This window comes from Nerophis lumbriciformis, linkage group LG20, assembly GCF_033978685.3.
Source record: "Nerophis lumbriciformis linkage group LG20, RoL_Nlum_v2.1, whole genome shotgun sequence".
In the NCBI taxonomy this organism is placed as follows: domain Eukaryota; kingdom Metazoa; phylum Chordata; class Actinopteri; order Syngnathiformes; family Syngnathidae; genus Nerophis; species Nerophis lumbriciformis.
Genome location: NC_084567.2, coordinates 5,351,174 through 5,378,303, shown reverse-complemented (window position 1 = coordinate 5,378,303; position 27,130 = coordinate 5,351,174). Strand labels below are relative to the sequence as shown.

General features: G+C 40.8%; 2 protein-coding genes across 2 annotated transcripts in view; both read right to left on the bottom strand.

The window, feature by feature from the left end:
* LOC133619255 (uncharacterized) overlaps window positions 1–15,688 on the bottom strand; it is a 208,025-nt gene extending 192,337 nt beyond the window's left edge. Inside the window, exon 1 of the mRNA XM_072915454.1 lies at window positions 15,534–15,688. Within this exon, the coding sequence (XP_072771555.1) occupies window positions 15,534–15,636 (103 nt within the window). The 5' untranslated portion in view covers window positions 15,637–15,688. The remainder of the gene's footprint in view (window positions 1–15,533) is intronic.
* Window positions 15,689–24,556: 8,868 nt separating this feature from the next.
* Window positions 24,557–26,871, bottom strand: LOC133619257 (uncharacterized). The gene has a single exon (XM_061980199.2). The coding sequence runs from the start codon at window positions 26,553–26,555 to the stop codon at window positions 25,656–25,658; it is 900 nt and encodes a 299-aa protein (XP_061836183.2). The 5' UTR covers window positions 26,556–26,871; the 3' UTR covers window positions 24,557–25,655.
* Window positions 26,872–27,130: the final 259 nt, after the last annotated feature.

Genomic DNA, 27,130 nt, shown 5'->3' with positions numbered 1-27,130 from the left:
GTGGACAGTGGACAATTTAGCTTCAGTATTAATGCAGTATCTGAAGCACCGTCTCCACGTGTGTTTATTGACAACAGGGTTATAACCTGGACACGTTAGCTCGTCGGTATGGTAACAGGTAGTGATGGGTTGATGAGGCTTCATGAAGCGTTTTGACACATTGCAAAACTGTATTGATACTGTGTCGATACTGTGTCACTAAATACTGACATCTGCTGGACATTAAAAATCCCTACAGGCAACCTATGGACCGACTCAACTGACACTGATTTTATGACCTAGTATATACAATAATATAAACCAAGTCATTGTATTTCATTTAGGATTATTTCATAACTTCATTTAAATAAAAATATATTTTTTTATCTTTTTTAGATACAGTCAATAAATAATGTGAACATGTATCATAACATGGAAATCTAAGAGAACGTGTTGTGAATGAGGATGCTTGTGGACCTGGATTGTTTGGGTTTTTTTTACACATTTTTATTACAAAAAAACCCAGTTTTTCCAACTTATTCAATTTTAGACGCTTTCTCTTCTTAGTTATTTCTCCGGCTGTAGAAAAGAGCCGCTCACAGGGCACAGAGGAGGCGTCAGTGCGACACGTTTTGCGTATCGGTCACGTGACCAAAACAGCTCATGATCGATCATGTGACTTTCTAAAAGCGGTACGCGCACCGACACAGGGTTTTGCTTTATGAGCTCAACGCATGCGCCGATGCATCGGTGTTGCCGGACCATCACTATTAACACGTGACTGTTACTACATGCGTCTGCCCCGGCCACCACACCGTCAGTGAAACGCTCGGTGAAATCGCGGATTAACGTTAAATATATGACGAGCCACGAGCAATGCAGCTATAACCTATCTACCTATAACCTATATTAACCTCGTATTTTGATCCCGTCCGTCCGTCCCTCTTCTTCTTCTTCTGGCCCACCAGAAGATTTTGGCGGAGTTACAATGCATAGTAGGCTACCGCCACCTACTGCACCGGAGTTGTAACTACAAGCTCCATTCACAGACAGAGTCCCATTGCTTTTATGAGCGGTCGAGCGAGTCAAAATCCGAAAAATCCATTTGTGGCGGACGTAATTCTTTCGTGGCGGGCCGCCACAAATAAATGAATGTGTGGGAAACACTGGGTCTTCAAGCTGCTCTTTGTCTGATCCCTCACCAGTGTTGGGTTAGTTACTGAAAACCAGTAACTAGTTACAGTTACTAGTTACTTTATTTCAAAAGTAACTCAGTTACTAACTCAGTTACTTACACCAAAAAGTAATGCGTTACTGTGAAAAGTAACTATTTAGTTACTTATTTTTTTCTCCTTTTTTTAAGGCTCCCATTAATGCCCTTTTAGCCTTCGTTTCAGTACTGTTATTGCACTGGAGAATAATACAATGTGTTGATCAACTTGACATGCATTTGCATCACTGAACTCTGCTAAGCAATGTGGTCTACATACAACACACAAAGACAAAGATATGTTTCAAAGGGCCAATTTATTTCAGGCCACAACAAATTGACAAAACTATTTTAAATAGCTGTAACATAACATACATAAGTAACAAACCGCATAATAACAACATAGCTGTAAAGCTGGCTTCACCCAAGGAAGGCACACATGACATACACAAAGCCTAATCAGGCATTTTTTCTCTCTCAAGGAATTGTGAAATAAAATCATGTATTCAGGAGATCAACACTGTAGTGAAGCCCAGAAGACTCTACACATTTCCCCAGTTTTAGTTTAGAGAAAATGAAAGATTGGCCTGGCCCACTAGCATCCCTCTTTATGTTTGTGAACTTTATAGTCTATACATTTAGAGTGATGTGATAATCAAACACTCTAGAAGTCTAGAATGAAATAGTATATAAGAGAATTGACAGTGTGTACCTTCAATGATGAGCAGAGGCAGAGTTTGGAGTGTTTTCTTTAGCTCGCTTTCCATGTTTATGTACTCACTGTCCAGGTACTTGGAACATGTTTTCTGTGCCATTTGTTGTTTGACGCCGGTATCATGCTATTTAGCTGCCAGAAAACGGGTGACTCCACTGTAGAAATAGCCTGCATGTCTTCTAGCACATACGCTGCAATGGCTCTATCAATGTTGTCCTGGCTAGTATTGCCTCCGTTAAAATCCTTAGGTGGAGGTGAAGTGGCATCAGAGTCTGTGTCTCTCTTTACTAGCTTCGTCAAAGCATGTTGCTTATGTGGCGTGGCGAAGTTGGGAGAGTGGCCGTGCCAGCAATCTGAGGGTTACTGGTTCAATCCCCACCTTCTACCATCCTAGTCACGTCCGTTGTGTCCTTGAGCAAGACACTTCAACCTTGCTCCTGATGAGTCCTGGTTAGTGCCTTGCATGGCAGCTCCCGCCATCAGTGTGTGAATGTGTGTGTGAATGGGTGAATGTGGAAATAGTGTCAAAGCGCTTTGAGTTCCTGAAAAAGGTAGAAAAGCTATACAAGTATAACCCATTTACATTTATGTAGCTGTTTCAGCAGATTTGAATTGCTGTTTTGGGCAGTATTCCCGGGTGCGGTCACTGTTGCTACTCACTGCTCCCCTCACCTCCCAGGGGGTGATCAAGGGTGATGGGTCAAATGCAGAGAATAATTTCACCACACCTAGTGTGTGTGTGACAATCATTGTCACTTTAACTTTAAGTAGATGGGATCTTTGATCCAAAACACAACTTACATTTAACTAAAATGTTATTTTCTTTGTGCTCGACAAAAGAAAAGTAGTGACAATGTCTCCATGTTAAGAACCTCGACTTCTGGCTTCGCCATGATGTCTTTTTAGTTGTTATGAGAGTAGCGTGTGTGTGTGTGTGTGGCCCTTTAAGAAATGACAGCATGTGAGGTGAGTGACGTCAGTGAGTGAGTGGGCGAGAGAGGTGAGGGAGCGCAACAGTTAGTGCGTGCAGGTGCTCTAGCTTGGTGGATGGCTACGTGCAAGACACCAATAAAGTCACAAAATTGCAACAAACCGCCGGTCTCGTCATTCACCCTCGAGTCCGGAGCTGTAAAGACCCACTGTCGGGTAAAGTGAAGGGTGTTAGCCCCGAAGTACATAGGCCCTGGAGGAACGTCTCCCCTGCGCTCCGCTCCTCGGTCGAGGAAAGCACGCCTTTTCTTTTCCTTGTGAGACAGAAGGACGACACTTCTTCTGTTTCTAGCCGATACTACATTAAAAAATAACGTCAAATAACGCAGTAACGCATCATGTAGTAACGGTAACTGAGTTACTGGATATAAAAAAATAACGCGTTAGATTACTAGTTACCGCCGAAACTAACGGCGTTACAGTAACGCGTTACTTAGTAACGCGTTAGTCCCAACACTGTCCCTCACCTAGGACCAGTTTGCCTTGGGAGACCCTACCAGGGGGCATAGAAGCCTAGGATCATAGTTCATAGGATCATTGGGACACGCAAACTCCTCTACCAAGTTAAGGTGGCAGCTCAGAGAGGAGGTAATAAGAGCTACCGTATTTTCCGCACTATAAGGCGCACCGGATTATTAGCCGCACCTTCTATGAATTACATATTTCATAATTTTGTCCACCAATAAGCCGCCCCGGACTATAAGCCGCGCCTACGCTGCGCTAAAGTGAATGTCAAAAAAACGCTGCGCTAAAGTGAATGTCAAAAAAACAGTCAGATAGTTCAGTCAAACTTTAATAATATATTGAAAACCAGCGTTCTAACAACTCTGTCCCAAAATGTACGCAAATGTGCAATCACAAACATAGTAAAATTCAAAATGGTGTAGAGCAATAAATAGCAACATAATGTTGCTCGAACGTTAATGTCACAACACACAAAATAAACATAGCGCTCACCTTCTGAAGTTATTCTTCATTCGTAAATCCTTCGAATTCTTCGTCTTCGGTGTCCGAATTGAAAAGTTGCGCAAGCGTGGGATCCAAAAATGGCCGGCTCCGCCTCGTCGAAGTCATCGGATTCAGTGTCGCTGTTGTTGTGCAGCAGTTCTGTGAATCCTGCCTTCCGGAAAGCTCGGACCACAGTTGTGACCGAAACTATCTGCCCAGGCATTTACGATCCACTGGCAGATGTTGGCGTATGTCGACCGGCGCTATCTGCCCGTCTTAGTGAAGGTGTGTTCGCCTTCGGAGCTGTGTGAAAAAAGCCACCCGGCCTCTTCGCGTAAACTTCCCTTAACCACTCGCTCATCTTTTCTTCATCCATCCATCCCTTCGAGTTAGCTTTTATGATGACGCCGGCTGGAAAGGTCTCTTTTGGCAAGGTCTTCCTTTTGAATATCACCATGGGTGGAAGTTAGCATGGCAAGCTAGAACCACAGTGAAGGATGACTTCTCATTCCCTGTGGTGCGAATATTCACCGTACGTGCTCCCGTTCCACAGTGCAGTTCACAGGAATATCAGTTGCTGTGAAATACGGTAGTAATCCGTGTGCGGATGGAGAGATTGCGTCTTTTTATGAACCGGATCCTTGTCGCGTAGTAGGAGCCATTTTGTGGTCTTTACAGATGTAAACAGGAAATGAAACGTACGGTGATATCCGCGCGTTTTTTCTTCTTCTTCCGGGGGCGGGTGAAGCGCTTCCTGTTCTATGGGGGCGGGTGCTTTCCTTGGCGGTTGCTTGCGTAGAAAAAGAAGCGCTTCCTGTTCTACCGGGAAAAAAGATGGCGGCTGTTTACCGAAGTTGCGAGACCGAAACTTTATGAAAATGAATCGTAATAAAGCGCACCGGGTTATAAGGCGCACTGTCAGCTTTTGAGAAAAATTGTGGTTTTTAGGTGCGCCTTATAGTGCGGAAAATACGGTAACTTTTTTTTGGTCGCTGTCTGAATTTTTTTTTTTTTAATCAAAACAGAAGAGTTATTTTTTCCTATGTTTGGCAAATGCCACTAATAAAAAAGTAATGTGAGCTAACTTTTTCATTAGTGGCATTTGCCAAACATAGGAAAAAGGACTAAAAAATTCAGACAGTGACCAAACAACTGTAGGCTAGTCTTCAAAACACGCTGCTAACGAGTCGTTGCTCGCGACTTGAACACGTCCATTCTTTTCTGTTACTTGACGACACGACAAACTGTACAGAGACTTTGTTAAATGTGACTAAATACTCACCTCACCTCAAGACCACGACATGATGAATATAAAAACACACCAAACGAGCCTAACAGAGTTGTTGTTTTGCTTTTAGTTTCTAAATGTGACTTTTGCATTCTTTCATCTCCTCTGATGTGAACTCCACTGCCTTCTTCAAGCTAACAATCATGGCGGCTCTTTCTTTACATTCTTCAACAAGGTCGGCTCATTTCGTCTTTAAGGGCTTGAAATGGTTTTCAAAAGATAAAACTTCAAGTCACTCACCTTCATCTTTCGTCTTTATCTCCGTTGGTGATTTGCTGGAAGTTGATTCTCTTTCATGTTCTCTTTTAGCGGACGTCGCCATCTTAGCATAGCAGTAGTCGTCCATCTTCTATCACGTCTTCAATCTTCACTTCACATATCGCTCCAAACTCAATGCACGTTTCGTGGCTTTGGAAAATACCAATTGAGATATTGGTTGCTATATTTGCTGTGAATCATATGACTTTAAGATCGTGAATTCGAAGAATCTCCGAACAACCATAGCATGCGGTCTTCATCTTTTTGCTTGGCTTCAAGTACATTTGCGCATGCGCTAAAACCAGCAACTTCCGTTTCCTACTCCACATCAGATGTTTTTCAAAATAAAGGCATTTTAATCTTGTTTCAAAACAATGGTTAGCAAAAATATCTAACATTAAATAATGGACAACAACACTTTGAAAATAAAAAATATATATATACAAGCACGTGCACAGACTTTTTCCATGGCTGTTGTTCAAACCAGAAAAAGGGAATACATTGAAGAAAAAAAAGCATACATTTTAAATACTACAAGAAACACAGAAATATATTTCAACTTACTTAGTTGTTTTAGTTAAAAACCTTTGGAGAGTCAAATCATTACTCTGAATAAAGAAGAAAAGCACTAAGAACCTAAGAACTAACCTGCGTTCAAAGAACTCCGACTTCTTAGTGATTCCCAGAGCCCAAACAAAGTCTGCGGGCTATAGAGCGTTTTCTATTGGGGCTCCAGTACTATGGAATGCCCTCCATGTAACAGTTAGAGATGCTACCTCAGTGCCAACCCTCCCGGATTTTCCGGGAGACTCCCGAAATTCAGCGCCTCTCCCGAAAACCTCCCTGGACAAATTTTCTCCCGAAAATCTCCCGAAATTCAGGCGGACTAACCCACAATATAACCAGCATACCTGCCCAATCAAGTTATAACTGTAGAATGATGGAGGGCGAGTTCGTGGTTTCTTATGTGGGTTTATTGTTAGGCAGTTTCATTAACGTCCTCCCAGCGCGGTAACAACACACAACAACAGCAGTCACTTTTTTGTATACCGTAAAGCAGTTCGTCTGCCGTAAACAGCAATGTTGTGACACTCTTAAACAGGACAATACTGCCATCTAGTGCATTTGATGAAAGCACTTCTGTGCGTGCCACACATCAATGCATCATCAGAGTTCAGCATGGTTAGAAAAATAGTGACAGAGAATAGAACAAGGATGGACAATTCAACCCTTAACTCAACAATGAGTAGATGAGTGTTATGTGTGTGTATATGTGTAAATAAATGAACACTGAAATTCAAGTATTTATTTTATATATATATATATATATATATATATATATATATATATAATAAAATTTATATATATGTATATATATACATAAAATAAAATTTATATATATATATATAAATATATATATATATATATATATATATATATATATATATATATATATATATATATATATAATAAAATTAATATATATATATATACGTATATATATATATATATATATAGCTAGAATTCACTGAACGTCAAGTATTTGTTATATATATATATATATATATATATATATATATATATATATATATATATATATATATATATATGAAATACTTGACTTGGTGAATTCTAGCTGTAAATATACTCCTCCCCTTTTAGCCACGCCCCAACCACGCCCCTCCCACCCCGACCACGCCCACCCCCCTCCCCCCACCTCCCGAAATCGGAGGTCTCAAGGTTGGCAAGTATGCCTCAGTAGAAGCATTTAAGTCCCATCTTAAAACTAATTTGTATACTCTAGCCTTTAAATAGACCCCCCTTTTTAGACTCAGTTGATCTGCCGTTTTTTTTCTTTTCTCCTCTGCCTCCTCGCCGGGTTACTCCGGTTCCGGTGACCATGGATGAAGTGCTGGCTGTCCAGAGTTGGGACCCGGGGTGGACCGCTCGCCTGTGCATCGGTTGGGAACATCTCTGCGCTGCGCTCGGGATGGTCTCCTGCTGGCCCCACTATGGACTGGACTCTCTCTACTATGTTAGATCCACTAAGGACTGTTCTTTCACAATATTATGTCACTCGACATCCATTGCTTTCGGTCTCCCCTAGAGAGGGGGTGCTACCCACATATGCGGTCCTCTCCAAGGTTTCTCATAGTCATTCACATCGACGTCCCTTATGTGGGCTCTGTACCGAGGATGTCGTTGTGGCTTGTGCAGCCCTTTGAGACTTTTGTGATTTAGGGCTATATAAATAAACATTGATTGATTGAAGAGTGTAGATCTCCTCCAGGACCAATCCTATTGTTCACATGCTACTAAATTGTGTGCCATCTCATGTGTATCGTGTGCTGGTATGACAATAAACTTCCATGAATCCTGTCAAACACCAGACAGTTAGTAATATGGTTTCACATAAAAATGTTGGTGAAACTGTTTATTTTTACCTAGCCATAGGTGGCTCTAACTGTAGTGCTAATCACTCACCAGCAGAAAGCCCTCATATGTTGTTCCAAAACCTGTATGTACCTTTCAGCATTAATGGTGCCTTCACAGATGTGTAAGTTACCCATGCCTTGGGCACTAATACACCCCCATACCATCACACATGCTGGCTTTTCAACTTTGCGTCGATAACAGTCTGGGTGGTTCACTTCCCCTTTGGTTCGGATGTCACACAATGTCGAATATTTCCAAAAACAATTTGAAATGTGGACTCGTCAGACCACAGAACACTTTTCCACTTTGCATGAGACCATCTTAGATGATCTCGGGCCCAGAGAAGCCGGCGGCGTTTCTGGATGTTGTTGATAAATGACTTTCGCTTTGCATAGTAGAGCTTTAACTTGGACTTACAGATGTAGCGACAAAATGTATTTAGTGCAGTGGTTTTCTGAAGTGTTCCTGAGCCCATGTGGTGATATCCTTTAGAGATTGATGTCGGTTTTTGATACAGTGAAGGTCACGGTCATTCAATGTTGGTTTCCGGCCATGCCGCTTACGTGGAGTGATTTCTCCAGATTCTCTGAACCTTTTGATGATATTATGGACCGTAGATGTTGAAATCCATACATTTCTTGCAATTGCACTTTGAGAAACGTTGTTCTTAAACTGTTTGACTATTTGCTCACGCAGTTGTGGACAAAGGGGTGTCCCTCGCCCCATCCTTTCTTGTGAAAGACTGAGCATTTTTTGGGAAGCTGTTTTTATACCCAATCATGGCACCCACCTGTTCCCAATTAGCCTGCACACCTGTGGGATGTTCCAAATAAGTGTTTGATGAGCATTCCTCAACTTTATCAGTATTTATTGCCACCTTTCCCAACTTCTTTGTCACGTGTTGCTGGCATCAAATTCTAAAGTTAATGATTATTTGCAAAAAAAAAAAAAGTTTATCAGTTTGAACATCAAATATGTTGTCTTTGTAGCATATTCAACTGAATATGGGTTGAAAATGATTTGTAAATCATTGTATTCCATTTATATTTACATCTAACACAGTGGAGGAGTTCAAGTACCTCGGAGTCTTGTTCACGAGTGAGGGAAGAGTGGATCGTGAGATCGACAGGCGGATCGGTGCGGCGTCTTCAGTAATGCGGACGCTGTATCGATCCGTTGTGGTGAAGAAGGAGCTGAGCCGGAAGGCAAAGCTCTCAATTTACCGGTCGATCTACGTTCCCATCCTCACCTATGGTCATGAGCTTTGGGTTATGACCGAAAGGACAGGATCACGAGTACAAGCGGCCCAAATGAGTTTCCTCCGCCGGGTGGTGGGTCTCTCCCTTAGAGATAGGGTGAGAAGCTCTGCCATCCGGGGGGAGCTCAAAGTAAAGCCGCTGCTCCTCCACATCGAGAGGAGCCAGATGAGGTGGTTCGGGCATCTGGTCAGGATGCCACCCGAACGCCTCCCTAGGGAGGTGTTTAGGGCACGTCCGACCGGTAGGAGGCCGCGGGGAAGACCCAGGACACGTTGGGAAGACTATGTCTCCCGGCTGGCCTGGGAACGCCTTGGGGTCCCACAGGAAGAGCTGGACGAAGTGGCTGGGGAGAGGGAAGTCTGGGCTTCCCTGCTTAGGCTGCTGCCCCCGCGACCCGACCTCGGATAAGCGGAAGAAGATGGATGGATGGATGGATGGATGGATCTAACACAATTTCCCAACTCATATGAAAACGGGGTTTGTAAACACATGACTGCCTGAGCATATAAGATATTCATTTGTGTTACATCACAATTTATTATATTGAAATTAGCCATGTGATTAAGATGGGCACGGTCTGACCAATCACAAGTCAGTAGGAGCTGCTTTGTTCTCGTGTTTGGAGAAAGCGGAAGAGCGATTGTCAGCCTGACATTGATGTGTCTCTGAGAACTGAACACATTTTTATAACTTATAACAAAATGTGTTTATACAGTAACCTGCTCACATGAGTCACATTACAGCAGGGGTGTCAAACTCATTTTAGCTCAGGGGCCGCATGGAGGAAAATCTATTTCCACGTGGGCGGGACGGGTAAAATCATGGCATGATAACTTAAAAATACGACTATGACAACTTCAGATTGTTTTCTTTGTTTTACTTCAGCCCAAAATAGAACAAGCACATTCTGAAAATGTACATATCACAAATAATCCTCTTGACAAAACACTTCAAGTTAGTTAAATATTTAGAGGGGGAAAAAATGAACTTAGACTTAATCTCAGTGTTTCTATTAAACTTTAAGTCACAACCCATCTAGGATTGAACAAAAAACAAAATAAAGCATGAATAAAATCTATTCTGTGTATCAACTACCTCATTTGTCATTTCCACATATTAATCCTGTGCTAACTCAACAAACCATACAAACTGAGGTAGAAACTATTCAAGAGTGTTGAGTTACTTCCTGTCTTCTAGACATAATGTGTATTGATAGAAAAATAAAAGCTGTGCAATGTGTGAACAATTTCAACAAAGCACAAATAAAAAGTTCAAAGACTGACAGTATTGCAGTAAATCACACACTGTTCACTTTCTTTACATTTGCACAGAAGACAATCATTTTCACAGAACTATATCAGTGTGCAGTGTCTCATGCTGCATTTTACTCCTGTTTTACGTTGGGTGGAGGGGGAGGAGTCACAGCCCCGCTTTACTGTGTACCTCTTGCTTGGTATACTTACTCGCCCCGGTATAAACTATTTGCTTGCCTAACAGAATTGTTATTGCAACATCCAGTGGACACATTTAGAACAGCAGTTTCTTTCATTAAAAAATGCAGCTGACTTTTACTCTTTGCAAACTCATCTCATGGGCCGGATTGAACCTGTTATGCCCGAATGTCGAGGGAGGTGGGGGTTAGGTTGTGGGTGTTGGGGGTTAATTGTTCATATGTCTCTGATTTGCACATCAATCAGTCTGAGGAGTAAAAGTTGGCACTTGGTTATGCAAACATTACCCATCATCCCAACGCCAGTTTTGATACATCTCAACTTTGCAGTGAAAAAGGGTGTAGTGCAGGTTTTTGAACGTGCACAAACTTGACACATGAGGCCCCAGGACTGAAGAAGGACTAACCAAGCACTTGAAGCATCATCTATCTTACTGTTCAGGAAGGTTTCAGATACAGAGAAGACATGGGGTCATGAGTAGATAAGATTATGCTTCATCTAATCCAAGTTTGTATGAATACCTCAGATATTTGTGAAAGAAGCAGTGAGGAGGTCCTGGGTAGGGTGGATGTCGCCACATATGAGCAACATACCACAAACTAAACAGCTAATTGGTTATTTTCCCTTGTGTGTTCTTATGTGTTTTACTGTGTCTGCAATATGTGGGAACCTTTTACAGCACACTGAACAACTAAATGGTTTTTTCTCCAGCGTGTGTTCTCATGTGTCAACACAAAGAGCTGTTTTGATGAAAGTTTTTACCACAAACTGAACAATTAAATGGTCTTAGTCCAGTGTGTTCTCATGTGTCGAGTCAATATTCTCTTAACAGAAAAGCTTTTGCCACAAACTGAACAACAAAATGTTTTTTCACCTGTGTGTGTTCTCATGTGTTTAGTCAAAATGCTATTTTGAGAAAAGCTGTTGCCACAAACTGAACAATTACATGTTTTTTCTCCTGTGTGTGTTCTCATGTGTACAGTCAAAATGCTATTTCGAGAAAAGCTTTTGCCACAAACTGAACAATTCCATGTTTTTTCTCCTGTGTGTGCTCTCATGTGTTGAGTCAAAGAGCTATTTCGAGAAAAGCGTTTGCCACAAACTGAACAATTACATGTTTTTTCTCCTGTGTGTGTTCTCATGTGTTGAGTCAAAGAGCCATTTTGACAAAAGCTGTTGCCACAAACTGAACAAATAAATGGTTTTTCACCTGTGTGTGTTCTTATGTGTTTAGTCAAATGGCTATTTCGAGAAAAGCTTTTGCCACAAACTGAACAACTGAATGGTTTTTCACCTGTGTGTATTCTCATGTGTAGAGTCAAACTGCTCTTTTTAGTAAAACTTTTAGCACAAACTGAGCAGCTCAAACATGTTTCACCTCTCTTCTTTGTAGAGCATTCAGAGTGTTTGTTGTCAGTGTGAGTCCTCATATCACCTTCACAGTCTGTATCGCTACTCAAAGTTACTTCAACCTCGTCTTCAGCCTCACTATCTGATAGTTGAGCTAAGAGGTTGTCTACTTGTGGTTTCTCTTCATCATCTTCAATCTTCACAGAGAGAATTCTCAGTGGTAACTTGGTGTAATCAGCTTCCTCTCGTCCTAGAAGACACTCTCCCTCCTGAGTGATCCAGAGTTCCTCCTCTTCCTTTTTAATGCAGGGTGGTTGTGGAGTCTCCTGCTTCAAAGTGGAGCTCCCCCCTAACTGAGGGGAAACTTCTTCTGGATTACCGATCAGCTGCTGGACATCTGCAAGACACAAACAACAAAAACACACTTTCTTCTATGTACGTACTGTATGTGTGCGTAGTAGGGCTGTACAGTGCTACTAATGAAATATTGTGGTACTAATCAATTGAAATCGGTACTATACCACCTTTGAAAAGTACCGGTACCGTTCTTTCATCTGAATGCCGCTGTGCGGCAGTGACTACCCCCAGGGCCCATGTTTTGTCGGGGGTAACACTGGGTCCATAAAGTTTCGCTCTTTGGTCGGAAGGACGAGGCCATCGATTAGTTACAACTTGCTCACTTTATTTATTATTTCCACAGGGCACAACCGGACATTTGCCTTTGAATTTATATTTAAACCTTGTAAAATTGTTCTTTGACTGTGAGTGTTTAATGTAATGTAAGATGTTCTGTTTAGAATAAAGCCAATATTGACATTTTTCATAGTTCCTTTTATTTAGAAAAGTATCTATAGATTTAGTACCAGTACTAAATTATTGGTATGGGGACAACCCTAGTGTGTAGTGTTTCATGGCCATTCATTTAGTGCCTTGCCAGAATGATGGATCAATGTTTACATGACTTGTCATAGACTCAGAAAAGTTCAGCGAGATTCTCAGAAAGTAGAAAACATCTGCTTTGATGGACATTAGGATACTACAAACTAACAGTGGGGAAAAAGTCAATATTGAAATACATTGCAAAACTATAAAGAGATAATATCTATCTCAAAGAAGTCTGTAGTTAAGAAGTAGATAACTTGTTTTAGATATTAAAAGCAATACATTTGATGCACTTTCTGTACAATTGCAATGATCATTGGAAATACTTTGTTTCTGACACAGTTTGTCCAATAAAATATTACTGGCATCTCATGTACATATATACAACATTTATTTCAAGTTGTTTTTTTACATTTTTCAGTGACTTTGTAAAAATGGCAGTAAAACTCCATGTCACAATATTACAATAGACTATTGTATCGTGACTCAAGTACCGTGATACATAGTTTATCATGAAGTCCATTCCAATACCTCGTCTTGGGCTGGACAATTATGCCATAACATAATAATCAATTATTTCGAGTGATTTTGGAATCACGATAAATAACACCATTTTTAATTTTAAAACTGCCATAAAATCATGGCTCAGCTCAACCTCTACCTGATCTGAACCAAAATGGATCAAACAGGTTTTATATGTGGTTATAGTGTACATATATTTTCTCATTCTGTTTTGCACACTCTTGGAGTCAACATGTGCATAGTCATGTACATAGTGTATATAACCCCCCTTCCCTCCCCCCATTTTTTGTATGTATTGTTTTTCAAATCACCTGATATGTATACTGTGTATATGTAGGGGTGTAACGGTACACAAAAATTTCGGTTAGGTACGTACCTCGGTTTAGAGGTCACGGTTTGGTTCATTTTCGGTACAGTAAGAAAACAACAAAATATAAATTTTTTGGTTATTTATTTACCAAATTTGTAAACAATGGCTTTATCCTTTTAACATTGGGAACACTATAATAATTCTGCCCACGTTAATCAACATTAAACTGCCTCAAGTTGTTGCTCAGATTAAATAAAATGACACAACTTTTCTTCTACATAAAAAAAGTGCAACATTAAACAGTTTCAAGTCAACTCATCATGCTTAATTTATTACAGCATTTGGGAAGCATGTACTTAATTTTTATTATGTAAATGTTATATTTTTATCAACATGTGATAGCAGGGACCCTGCCATTCAAAACTAGGCTGCTCCATTACTAAGCATTAATGTAACTATAGCTGAAAAAAATAGTACAATAGCAATAGGAGAGATTATTCATCTCTGAACACCAGGGGCGTCACTGGCTTTTAAGGACAGGGGGGGCTTAGCCCCCAGGAGATGCACAGGACGCGAGCGAACGTAGCGCACGAGCACAAAACTTCACAAACGGCTAATCATTTCTAAAGACTTAGAAATGATTCATTGTTATTAGTATTATTTAAAAAATGCACAGGACGAAATGAAATGCTCCCCGGGACGATGTCTTTTAACCATTTGTTTTCTTTTTCTTTTAATGTATCTATTAAATTTGACATTTTATATTAAATGTCTTGGTTTTTCCTCCCTTTGAAAATCCTATGAAATGTTTAACAAGCCATTCTATAACAATACAACAGCTATTAATGTAACAATACAATAAAACAAATATATTTAATGTTTTTTTTTTCATTGTTTTAACATTAGACTACTGTATATTACTTTATATAGATTCTACAAGAGTGATGTGGGCATTTTCTATATGAACAAGTCCAAGGACCGCAGGCAAGGTCGCAGAGAAAATGCGGACTGGATTTTGAGGGATGTGGGCATTTTCTATATGAACAAGTGGAATGGATTGGATACCGACACACTAAAGGGGCTCTCTCCCTTAAAGTAGCAATGATTGTCACACACACACACTAGGTGTGGTGAAATGTGTCCTCTGCATTTGACCAATCCCCTTGTTCACCCCCTGGGAAGTGAGGGGAGCAGTGGGCAGCAGCGGTGCCGCGCCCAGGAATAATTGTTGGTGATTTACGCTATGAAGTGAGGGGAAACTGAGTGAATAATGACAGGTTATATGATTAATTTATTTAAACTCATATTCGGGCCACTTTATAATGAATATGTCGGCATGTATTTGTTAAAAAAAAAAATAATAATAATAAATATATATATATATATATATATATATATATATATATATATATATATATATATATACATATATATAACACCAAATTATTTAAAGGGGCTTAAGAACATTTTAGGGGGGCTTGAGCCCCCCTAAAATAGGCCTAACAACGCCAATGCTGAACACCATCGAGTTCATGTAGGCTTCATGATGCACTTACATTATTATATCAACTATCAGAGACAGAAACTCTTCATTTAACATGATGTCCTTTTTTGCTGCTTCAACACAGCTCAATCAACAACAGAAAAAGGTAAAGTGAAATAACAGACCGACAGGGCTTTGCTGTCCGTAACACACACAAAGTCTGATTGAAAAATATTAAAACACAGGATCACGGTCAATAAAGGCGGATTCACGCAGGATTATACCAAGTATCGTTGCTTGCCTACTGTTTACTACTGCGGTCACTTCTAACAGACATTTCCGCCATTTTGGATGAGGTTCTTTGTTTACATTGTTCAACAAAGTAGGCTAATTTCTATTTTTAGGGCTTGGAATTCAAAGAGCTTTCAAATGAGGGAACGCAACACACTCACCTTCATCTTCGCTTTTCAGATTGTTCTCCGTTGGTGGCGCTGATTCTCTTTCATGTTCTCTTTTAGCGGACGTCGCCATCTTAGCATAGCAGTAGTCGTCCATCTTCTATCACGTCTTCAATCTTCACTTCACATAACACGCCATCGCGCCACACTCAAAGTCCGTTGGGTGGGCTTAAGAAAAGGTGAATAGTTGAGGTATTTGATGCTATTTTTGAATCTATAAGATCGTAAATGTGAAACTTCTCCGGAAAGCCACGCCGCTTAGTCCGCCATCTTGGACTTTCTGCTTTACCACTGTTCCATGTGTTTGCGCATGCGCGAGCAGTGTGCAACTTCCGATCCACAACTGCACTTTAAAAAATAAAATACCTTTTAAATAACTAGCGGCCCTTTTCATCTTTTCTTACATTTCTGGCTCAAAATTGAAGTGCTCCTTATCGCGAAAACATTTTTGGTATCAAAATAGATAGAAATTAAACAAAAATCGACAATGTTGTTTTCTGTCTTTTAGTGGGTTCAAGCAAACGGCAAGTTGTTTGACAAAGTAAGTCTTGTGAAAGTGTGAAACTCACACTACCCCAGTATACATTTTCAACATTATAGCATTTCACCCTTTTGACGTTTTTTCCTCTTGACTTTTATCAGTAATATCCTCATTGAAGGATGACTTGTACTCGACCTCGGACCAACTGCACTCAGTGAGGAAACAAACACGCTCACATAAATATTGCTCTTATTGCAAGCATAGACAGCAGAACACTTCTATTTTCACTTTTGTACACTGACTTTAGTTATCTGCTGCACTGACAAGATGCCTGCTCGGTGCGTGTTGGCGACTGGAGCCAAACTGCTGTGTCAAAACTGGCGTGTGACGTCACCATTGACCTTTTTCTCTTACACGAACCCGGGAACATGACAACAAAATAATGGGCTCTGTTGGCCACTTACTTAATAAACATACGGGACAAAGTGCGTTCTGATTCTTTGATTCTATTTTAAACTTGATGTGTGCCGATGATAAGAAAGTTTGTCGCTGCATTACTGACTAATAACCTCAGTTTTATCTGAAGTTCCATCGAGGTTTGTTTTGAAGCGAAAGTGGGCACAGAGCACATCCCTCTACCACTGGTGTGTGACGTCATCGCTGCCTGTGCGATGCGCACTGCCTTCCTGCGCCGGTCAAAACCAACACTGTATGGTAACGCATTAACATTGACAGCCGTAGTTGAAACCCATACTTTATTTTTCTTCACTCAGCAAATCATTGACCTGTAAATTATGGCCCATTATTATGGAAATTTAATTGTCTCACATCACCTTTTATATATCAATATGATATTTACCGTATTGTTTTTGCACTATCTTATTCAGCTCATTCATTGTTTACGTTCTTTGTTTGTTTGTTTTTGCTTTGTTTTTGTTTTTTGCTCTATGCTTTTTTAACCTGTAAAGCACTTTGGTTCAATTTAAAAGTTGTCGTAAACGTGCTATATAAATAAAGTTGACTTGACTTGACTATAATATTTATACATATGCATTGCATGTATTAATAAATATACAAATACAAATGTGATATATAAATAAATAATTTGTATAAATAAACACGTACTATTTGTAAATATATTTTTGAGGTTTGAAAATATATACAAATAAAATGTATAAATATACAAATGTGACATACAAATAAATCGAGAATTTCTATAAATACACATGTATTTATAAATATATTTTTGAGATGTGAATATAAATATGCTTGAATTTGTATTTGTATTGAATTTGCATATGTGGATCGTTTTTTTGCTTCTGTGTCAAAGAGCCATTTCTACCACAAACCAGATGCACAAACACATGTGACTTACACACTCCCCTGAACAACCAGCAGAGGGCACTGCAGCCAGAGCCACACATTGCACTGATAAGAGATGGCATTTTTACAATTAAATAAGCAGCTAGCACAGTCTTTGAGACATACTTGCCAACCCGCCCGAATTTTCCGGGAGACTCCCGAATTTTATTGCCTCTCCCGAAAATCTCCCGGGACAACCATTCTCCCGAAAACCTCCCGATTTTCAGTCGGACAACTATATTGGTGGCGTGCCTTAAAGGCACTGCCTTTAGCGTCGTCTCTCACCTAAAAAGGAGACTATTATATATGTCTCCGTTATCCATAGGTTTATCTATAACCCATAAAGTAGGCAGGCATGGAGCTATTGTGTTTATGTAGCGGCTGGCTACAGGGTGTTAGCCAATGACTTTGGCTGGGGGGCGGGACTTTCGGGAGAGATAGGGAAGTGACGTTGTTAATAGGAAGTGGGTGTTCGAGCTTTGCCGGGAAAAGGGATAGACACACATTGGAGCTGTTGTGTGGTTGAATTACATCTTGTGCAATAAAGACAAGACAAACAAATAAGTCGTATGAGCCTACATTCCTGGGATTATTACAATACACTGACACGGACTCAGAGCTCGCTCGCCAGTACTCAAATGGCAGAACAAAACCTACTTAAATAGTGAAAGGGAAGTGTTATTTTTTTTTAAAGCAGCAGCAAGTACAGTACAGTTAGTAGAACAACTGTGTTTTCATTACTGTTTACTGTACTAATATATATATATATATATATGTATATATATATATATATATAATATAATTAATGTCCTTGCGTATTACCTTACCAATCTAAGGTAATACGCAAGGACATTAACACATCCGACACATATGTAGGATTAACCGAGGGAGAATCCTAAACCAGATTGTTCCATCTGGTTTTGAATTCTCCCTCGGTTAATCCTACATATGTGTCGGATGTGTTAATGTCCTTGCGTATTACCTTACCAATCTAAGGTAATACGCAAGGACATTAACACATCCGACACATATGTAGGATTAACCGAGGGAGAATTCAAAACCAGATGGAACAATCACAAGGCTTCTTTCAGGAACAAAAACCTGCGAAATACCACAGAACTCAGCAAACACATTTGGGACCTCAAAGACAATAATGTTGAATATTCAATAACATGGCAAATTCTTGCATCCAGCACACCTTACAATAGTGGTAATAAAAGATGCAACCTATGCTTGAAAGAGAAACTGTTTATTATTTACCGTCCAGACCTGTCATCCCTCAACAAGCGCAGCGAAATTGTAACAACATGCCGCCATAGACGGAAACACCTCCTAGGTAACACATGAGCCAATCACCACGCCCCTAGGCCAGCCTGTACCCACCCACTCTGTGCCCTATATAAACCATGGTATGCGAATGCTCCCATTAAAATCTCCTGATGATTGAGGGTACCCCCCCTCATGAAACAGGCCTGTAGAGATGAAATAGTCTTGTGATTTTTTTCCCACACATACATATATTGCACTCTACTACGGTATCGAGCACTATTTTTTGGATAACCTTATTAAGACATATATATATATATATATATATATATATATATATATATATATATATATATATATATATATATATATATATATATATATATATATATATTAGTACAGTAAACAGTAATGAAAACACAGTTGTTCTACTAACTGTACTGTACTTGCTGCTGCTTTAAAAAAAAATAACACTTCCCTTTCACTATTTAAGTAGGTTTTGTTCTGCCATTTGAGTACTGGCGAGCGAGCTCTGAGTCCGTGTCAGTGTATTGTAATAATCCCAGGAATGTAGGCTCATACGACTTCTTTGTTTGTCTTGTCTTTATTGCACAAGATGTAATTCAACCACACAACAGCCAATCACCACGCCCCTAGGCCAGCCTGTACCCACCCACTCTGTGCCCTATATAAACCATGGTATGCGAATGCTCCCATTAAAATCTCCTGATGATTGAGGGTACCCCCCCTCATGAAACAGGCCTGTAGAGATGAAATAGTCTTGTGATTTTTTTCCCACACATACACACATACTTACAATAGTGGTAATAAAAGATGCAACCTATGCTTGAAAGAGAAACTGTTTATTATTTACCGTCCAGACCTGTCATCCCTCAACAAGCGCAGCGAAATTGTAACAACATGCCGCCATAGACGGAAACACCTCCTAGGTAACACATGAGCCAATCACCACGCCCCTAGGCCAGCCTGTACCCACCCACTCTGTGCCCTATATAAACCATGGTATGCGAATGCTCCCATTAAAATCTCCTGATGATTGAGGGTACCCCCCCTCATGAAACAGGCCTGTAGAGATGAAATAGTCTTGTGATTTTTTTCCCACACATATATATATATATATATATATATGTATCAGTGACGTGCGGTGAGGTTGATGGCTGGTGAGGCACTGACTTCATCACAGTCAGATTTACAAACATATGAACCCTAAAGAGTATCTTATTCACCATTTGATTGGCAGCAGTTAACGGGTTATATTTAAAAGCTCATACCAGCATTCTTCCCTGCTTGGCACTCAGCATCAAGGGTTGCAATTGGGGGTTAAATCACCAACAACTATTCCCTGGCGCGGCGCCGCTGCTGCCCACTGCTCCCCTCACATCCCAGGAGGTGAGCAAGAGGATGGGTCAAATGCAGAGGACAAATTTCACCACACCTAGTGTGTGTGTGACAATAATTGGTACTTTAACTTAACTTTAACTTTACACATACAAACTGTAGCACACAAAAAAGCACATTTAATAAAAAAAAACGTTATTATGGTCTTACCTTTACTTATAACTGCGGGAACAGTGTTGTTCGTGTTGGAGGAGTTGTGGATGAATGAAATATGAAATCCGTGCTGCAGTCTGCAGGTGTACCTAATGTTGTGTCCCTGCAGTCGTTCACGGCTCCTCCGGCGCGAGCAATGTTGTTTTTGCACTTTTTGGCTTCTTGTTAAGTGACTTTTTTTGGGTGGATTCGGTCTTGCACGTGGAGGGTTTGGGTGTGGGCTTTGGTTGGTGTGGCGCTCCCGTCGGGGGGTGCTTTAACCGGCACCAGGAGGCGGGATTACGCGAGCCTCACACAGTGCGTCTTCGCAGCAGTTTTATGATTGCTCAGCACAAGAAATACGTTACACACATACAGTTGTTGACAAAATACACTGTACATTATATACCTCAGCTAACTAAACTATGGAAATGTATAATATAATTCATATAGCAATACGGTCTCACTGCACAGCAGGCCAGCAGTTAGCCGAGTCCGCAATCCATGGTGAGGCACAATTGAGTGACGTGCCTCAACTGGCTGCTGATCACCGCACCGTCTCTTCTCAGTATTTGAACGGCAAATGTGAAAATTCAGCCATTTTGAATAAAAATAATCTAAAACTGGTGAAGTTAAATGGAAAATAACTTTATAGTATAATCACTGGATACATATAACAATAAAAAAAAAAAAATTTCTTTTTACATTTTTTTTCTTTCCATGATGGCAGGTGAGGCCCCGCCTCACCTGCGTTGGCAAGTATGCTTTAAGATTAACTGGATAAATTAGCATTAGCTAATACAACGCTAACGTTAGTGAGTTCAGGCCCGTTGTGCATTTTCTCTGTAAGAAGTGGATTGTTTTTGGGCAGAAATCTCCGGGCATTTTGCATATAATGCATATAATGAATGCTCTGTGACCCAGACCGCTCTGGCTCCAGTGCCTTCTGCTGGTTGTTCGGGGGAGTGTGTAGGTCACATGTGTTTGTGCATCTGGTTTGTGGTAGAAATGTCTCATCTACAAAAAAGGAAAAAGGTGATCCACGTATGCAAATTCAATACAAATACAAAATCAAGCATATTTATATTCAAATCTCAAAAATATATTTACAAATACACGTTTATTTATACAAAGCCTTGATTTATTTGTATGTCACATTTTTACATTCATACATTTTTTTGTATATATTTTCAAATCTCAAAAATATATTTCCAAAAGTGTTTATTTATACAAATTATTTATTTATACATCACATTTGTATTTGTACATTTATTAATATGTGCATATGTATTAATATCATATTGATATATGACTTAGACTTTCTTTTTATTGTCATTCAAATTTGAACTTTACAGTACAGATAAGAATGGAATTTTGTTGCATTAGCTCATGGTAGTGCAGGATAAAAAAGCAATAAGGTGCATTTATAAATAAATAGATTACTGTACAGATAAATATATTGCACTTTTTCATATGCATCCACGTTTATGGATGTATGTTATATTGTTTTTATATTCCAGCCAGTTAATCCATTTTGGAGGGAATTGAGGGGAAAGTTATGATGTGTTCAAGAGTCTTACAGCCTGAGGGAAGAAGCTGTTACAGAACCTGGAGGTTCTGCTTCGGAGGCTGCGGAACCTCTTTCTAGAGTCCAGCAGTGAAAACAGTCCTTGGTGGGGGTGGGAGTAGTCTTTGCAGATTTTCTGAGTTCTGGTCAGGCAGCAGCTTTTTGCAATCTGCTGGATAGGAGGAAGAGGAGTCCTGATAATCTTTTCCGCCGTCTTCACCACTCTCTGGAGAGACTTCCAGTCTGAGGCACTGCAGGCGTCAGTCCAGACAAAGATGCTGTTGGTCAGTAGGCTCTCTATAGTGTCTCTGTAGAATGTGCTGAGAATGGGGGCGGGAGCTCTGCTCTTTTCATCCGACGCAAAAAGTGAATGTGCTGCTGAGCTCTTTTTACAAGAGCTCCGGTGTATAGGGACCAGGTTATATTGCCAGTGATCTGCACCCCCAGGAACTTGGTGCTGCTTACCATCTCCACCGCTGTGACGTTGATAAAGAGCAGAGTGTGGCTGGACTGGTGCATCCTGAAGTCAACGATGATCTCCTTGGTCTTGTCGACATTCAGGACCAGGTTGTTGGTTCTGCACCAGTCAACCAGATGTTTCACCTCCTCCCTGTAGTCCATGTCGTTGTTGTCACGGATGAGGCCCACTACTGTCGTGTCGTCTGCATACTTCACAATGTGGTTAGTAGTGGACCTGGCGCAGCAGTCATTGGTCATCAACGTGAACAGCAGTGGACTCAAGACGCAGCCCTGGGGGGAGCCGGTGCTCAGGGAGATGGCACTGGAGGTGTTGTTGCCCACTCTCACAGATTGGGGTCTGTCTGTGAGGAAGTCAAGCAGCCAGTTGCATAGGGGGGTACTGAATCCAAGGGGGACCAGTTTGCTCACCAAATGCTGCGGGATGATGGTGTTGAATGCTGAGCTGAAGTCCAGGAACAACATCCGCACGTGTGTGTCCTTTTCTTCCAGATGTTCAGAGGAGATGGCGTCCTCTGTGGAGCGGTTAGGGCGATAAGCGAACTGGTATGGGTCGAATGTGGGGGGAAGTCTGGACACAATATATTCCTTTACCAGCCTCTCGAAGCACTTCATTATGATGGTGGTGAGTGTCACGGGGCGGTAATCATTGAGGGAGGAGATTGTGGTTTTTTTAGGCACTGGAATGATTGTGGCCGTCTTAAAACATGATGGTACAGAACTCCCGCCAGCTGGTCTGCACATCCCTTAAGCATCTTGCCCGGAATGTCATCAGGTCCCGGTGCTTTCCGGGGGTTCACTCTCCTCAGGGTTTTCCGGACATCCGCTGTGTCCAGGTTGAGCGGCTGCTCATCAGGGCGAGGGATGGATTTTCTCGCCGGAGTGGAGTTAAGTGCCTCAAACCTCGCAAAGTAGTTGTTTGGGTCATTTAGGAAGCTGATACTGTTGTCACAGAGATGGGAGGCAGCTTTATAGTCTGTGATGACCTGTATGTCCTGCCACATTCGTCTAGTGTTTGTGGGGTTGTCGAAGAAGTCCTGCACTTTCTGACTGCTAGCACGCTTTGCAACCTTAATGGCACGGTTCATGTTAGCTCTGGCTGATTTTAATGCCATCATGTCGCCAGACTTAAACGCCTTGTTCCGAGCCTTCAGCATTGCACGTACCTCACTGTTCATCCAGGGTTTCTCGTTGGCCCGTGTGGGGATGTTCTTGATCACACAGACATCCTCCATGCACTTCTGAATGTATGCGGACACAAACTCTGAATACTCCTCCACACATGTGTTATGATTATCGGTGGCAGCTGCCTTGAACATGTCCTAGTCTGTGGTTTTGAAGCAGTCTTGTAATGCTTCCATTGCTCCCTCTGGCCAGGTCCTCACCTGCTTCACTGTAGCTTGCTTCCTGATCAGCAGGGGCTTGTATGCAGGAATTAGCATCACAGATAGATGATCTGAGGAGCCGAGGTGGGGGCGTGGTGCAGCTTTAAACGCGTGTTTAATATTGCTGTAAACCATGTCCAACGTGCTTCCACCCCTGGTTGCAATATTCACATATTGATGGAAATGAGGGAACACAGTTTTCATGTTAGCTTGGTTAAAGTCCCCTGCCACAATGACAACTCCCTCTGGATGTGTAGATTGCAGTTCATTACAAAGCATTCAAAGCTTCTTCGGTGTTAGCACTGGGGGGAATGTACACTGCTGTGAAGATCATAGCACTGAATTCCCGGGGTAAATAAAATGGCCTGCATTTTATAGTTAATATTCGGGAGAGCAGTGACATGAGACTATCTTCCCATTGTTGCACCAGTTGTTATTGATGTATATACAAACACCACCGCCTCGGGATTTACCAGTGAGAGTTCTGCTCCTGTCCGACTGAAACATAGTTAGCCCCTCGATGCTAACTGCCTCTTCCGGAACGGATGGTTTCAGCCACGTTTCTGTGAGAAATATGGCGCAGCAGTCTCTCATCTCGCGTCTTGCATATAAATCCAGCTTCGGGTAGTCCAGTTTGTTCTCCAGGAAGCGAACATTTGAAAGCAGGATGGAAGGAAGCGGCATTTTGTGAGGATTAGCCTTTAGCTTTGTTGTCAGCCCCGCTCGGCTATATATATATATATATGTATATATATACCCCGAAGGGAATAAGCGGTAGAAAATGGATGGATGGATGGATATATATATATATATATATAAGATATATATATATAAGTTGATGTGAGACAATTCTACTTCCATACCTTATCAGTGTTACTCCCTCCGAGGTCTTAATGAAGGCTCAAGTCGTTCATTTTTTTCACAGTCATTTATTTCAGCCACGTCTTCTTCACGTTACCAACGATGCCAAATATAATGTCGTCAGAAGTAATAAAATAAGCAAACAGAACTTACAATTAGTCTGACATCCAAAAAAGAAAACACATAGATGTCACAAACATATCAGAAGTAATCATACCTCGTTGGCCTCATAAACTCCAAGGGAATAAAGTTTATTTTCAATCCGAGACTCCATTAACGTCTTCCACATCAAACACTTGTCGTCTCATGCTGCTTCCTTAATTCCCTCACATATTAATTGTCCCCCCAACATCGTGACCAAACCGGAAACAAAACATATATTCCCCACTCAATTGACATGGGTTTGTAACAAAAATAAAGTTAACATAAACTTGCTTTAATTAACCCAAGGAAATACCTTTTTAATCACATTATGTGTACAGTATGAACTTATCTTTATGCATTGTATTTATTTATTCTCACCAACTATGACATTATATATCAAATATACATGTTGCTTCTGTCCGCAGCTACACTGACATTGATGTGTCTCTGAGAACTGAACACATTTTTATAACTTATAACAAAATGTGTTTATACAGTAACCTGCTCACATGAGTCAGATTACAGCAGGGGTGTCAAACTCATTTTAGCTCATGGGCCGCATGGAGGAAAATCTATTTCCACATGTCCCGGATGGGTAAAATCATGGAATGATAACTTAAAAATACAACTATGACAAAGACAAAGAGTAAAAGTTGGCAGTTTGTTATGCAAACAGTTACCCAGCATCACTTATGCGTTAGTCAGTTTTGATACATCTCAACTTTGCAGTGAAAAAGGGTGTAGTGCAGGTTTTTGAGCGTGCACAAACTTGACACATGAGGCCCCAGGTCCCTGGACTGAAGAAGGAGTAACCAAGCACTTAAAGCATCATCTATCTTACTGTTCAGGAAGGTTTCAGATACAGAGAAGACATGGGGTCATGAGTGGATAAGATTACGCTCCAAATAATCCAAGTTTGTATGAATACCTCAGATATTTGTGAAAGAAGCAGTGAGGAGGTCCTGGGTAGGGTGGATGTCACCACATATGAGCAACATACCACAAACTAAACAGCTAATTGGTTATTTTCCCTTGTGTGTTCTTGTGTGTTTTACTGCGTCTGCATTATGTTGGAACCTTTTACAGCACACTGAACAACTAAATGTTTTTTCTTCAGCGTGTGTTCTCATGTGTCGCCAAAAAGAGCCTTTATGAGAAAAGCTTGTACCACAAACTGAACAATTAAATGGTTTTAGTCCAGTGTGTGTTCTCATGTGTTGAGTCAAATTCCTCTTAACAGTAAAGCATTTCCCACAAATTGAACAATTAAATGGTTTTTCACCTGTGTGTGTTCTCATGTGTTCAGTCAAAGTGCTCTTAATAGAAAAGCTTTCGCCACAAACTGAACAAGTGAATGGTTTTTCACCTGTGTGTGTTCTCATGTGTTGAGTCAAAGTGCTCTTAACAAAAAATCTTTTGCCACAAACTGAACAATTAAATGTATTTTCGCCTGTGTGTGTTCTCAAGTGTTGAGTCAAAGAGCTATGTTGAGAAAAGCTTTTGCCACAAAATGAACAACGAAATGGTTTTTCACCTGTGTGTGTTCTCATGTGTCGAGTCAAATGGCTATTTTGAGAAAAGCTTTCGCCACAAACTGAACAATTAAATGGTTTTTCACCTGTGTGTGTTCTCATGTGTCGAGTCAAATGGCTATTTTGAGAAAAGCTTTCGCTACAAACTGAACAATTAAATGGTTTTTCTCCTGTGTGTGTTTTCATGTGTCGAGTCAAACGGCTATTTTGAGAAAAGCTTTTGCCACAAACTGAACACTTAAATATTTTTTCTCCTGTGTGTGCTCTCATGTGTCGAGTCAAACGGCTCTTTTTAGTAAAGCTTTTAGCACAAACTGAGCAGCTAAAACAAGTTTTACCTCTCTTCTTTGTAGAGCATTCAGAGTGTTTGTTGTCAGTGTGAGTTCTCATATCACCTTCACAGTCTTTGTCGCTGCTCAGAGGTTCTTCAACCTCGTCTTCAGCCTCATGATCTGATAGTGGAGCTAAGAGGTCGTCTACTTGTGGTTTCTCTTCATCATCTTCAGTCTTCACAGAGAGAATACTCAGTGGAAACTTGGTGTAATCAGCTTCCTCTCGTCCTAGAAGACACTCTCCCTCCTGAGTGATGCAGAGTTCCTCCTCTTCCTTTTTAATGCAGGGTGGTTGTGGAGTCTCCTGCTTCAAAGTGAAGCTCCCCCCTAACTGAGGGGAAACTTCTTCTGGAGCACCGATCAGCTGCTGGACGTCTGCAAGACACAAACAACACAAACACACTTTCTTCTATGTACTGTATGTGTGTGTAGTAGGGTTGTACAGTATACTGCTACTAATAAAGTATCGTGGTACTAATCAATTGAAATCGGTACTATACCACCTTTGAAAAGTACCGGTACCGTTCTTTCATCTGAATGCCGCTGTGCGACGGTGACTACAGAGCGGAGGCGCATGATGTTGAGTGTGTCAAAACGCACACACAAAGTGCATACAAGCAATAACATGGTGGA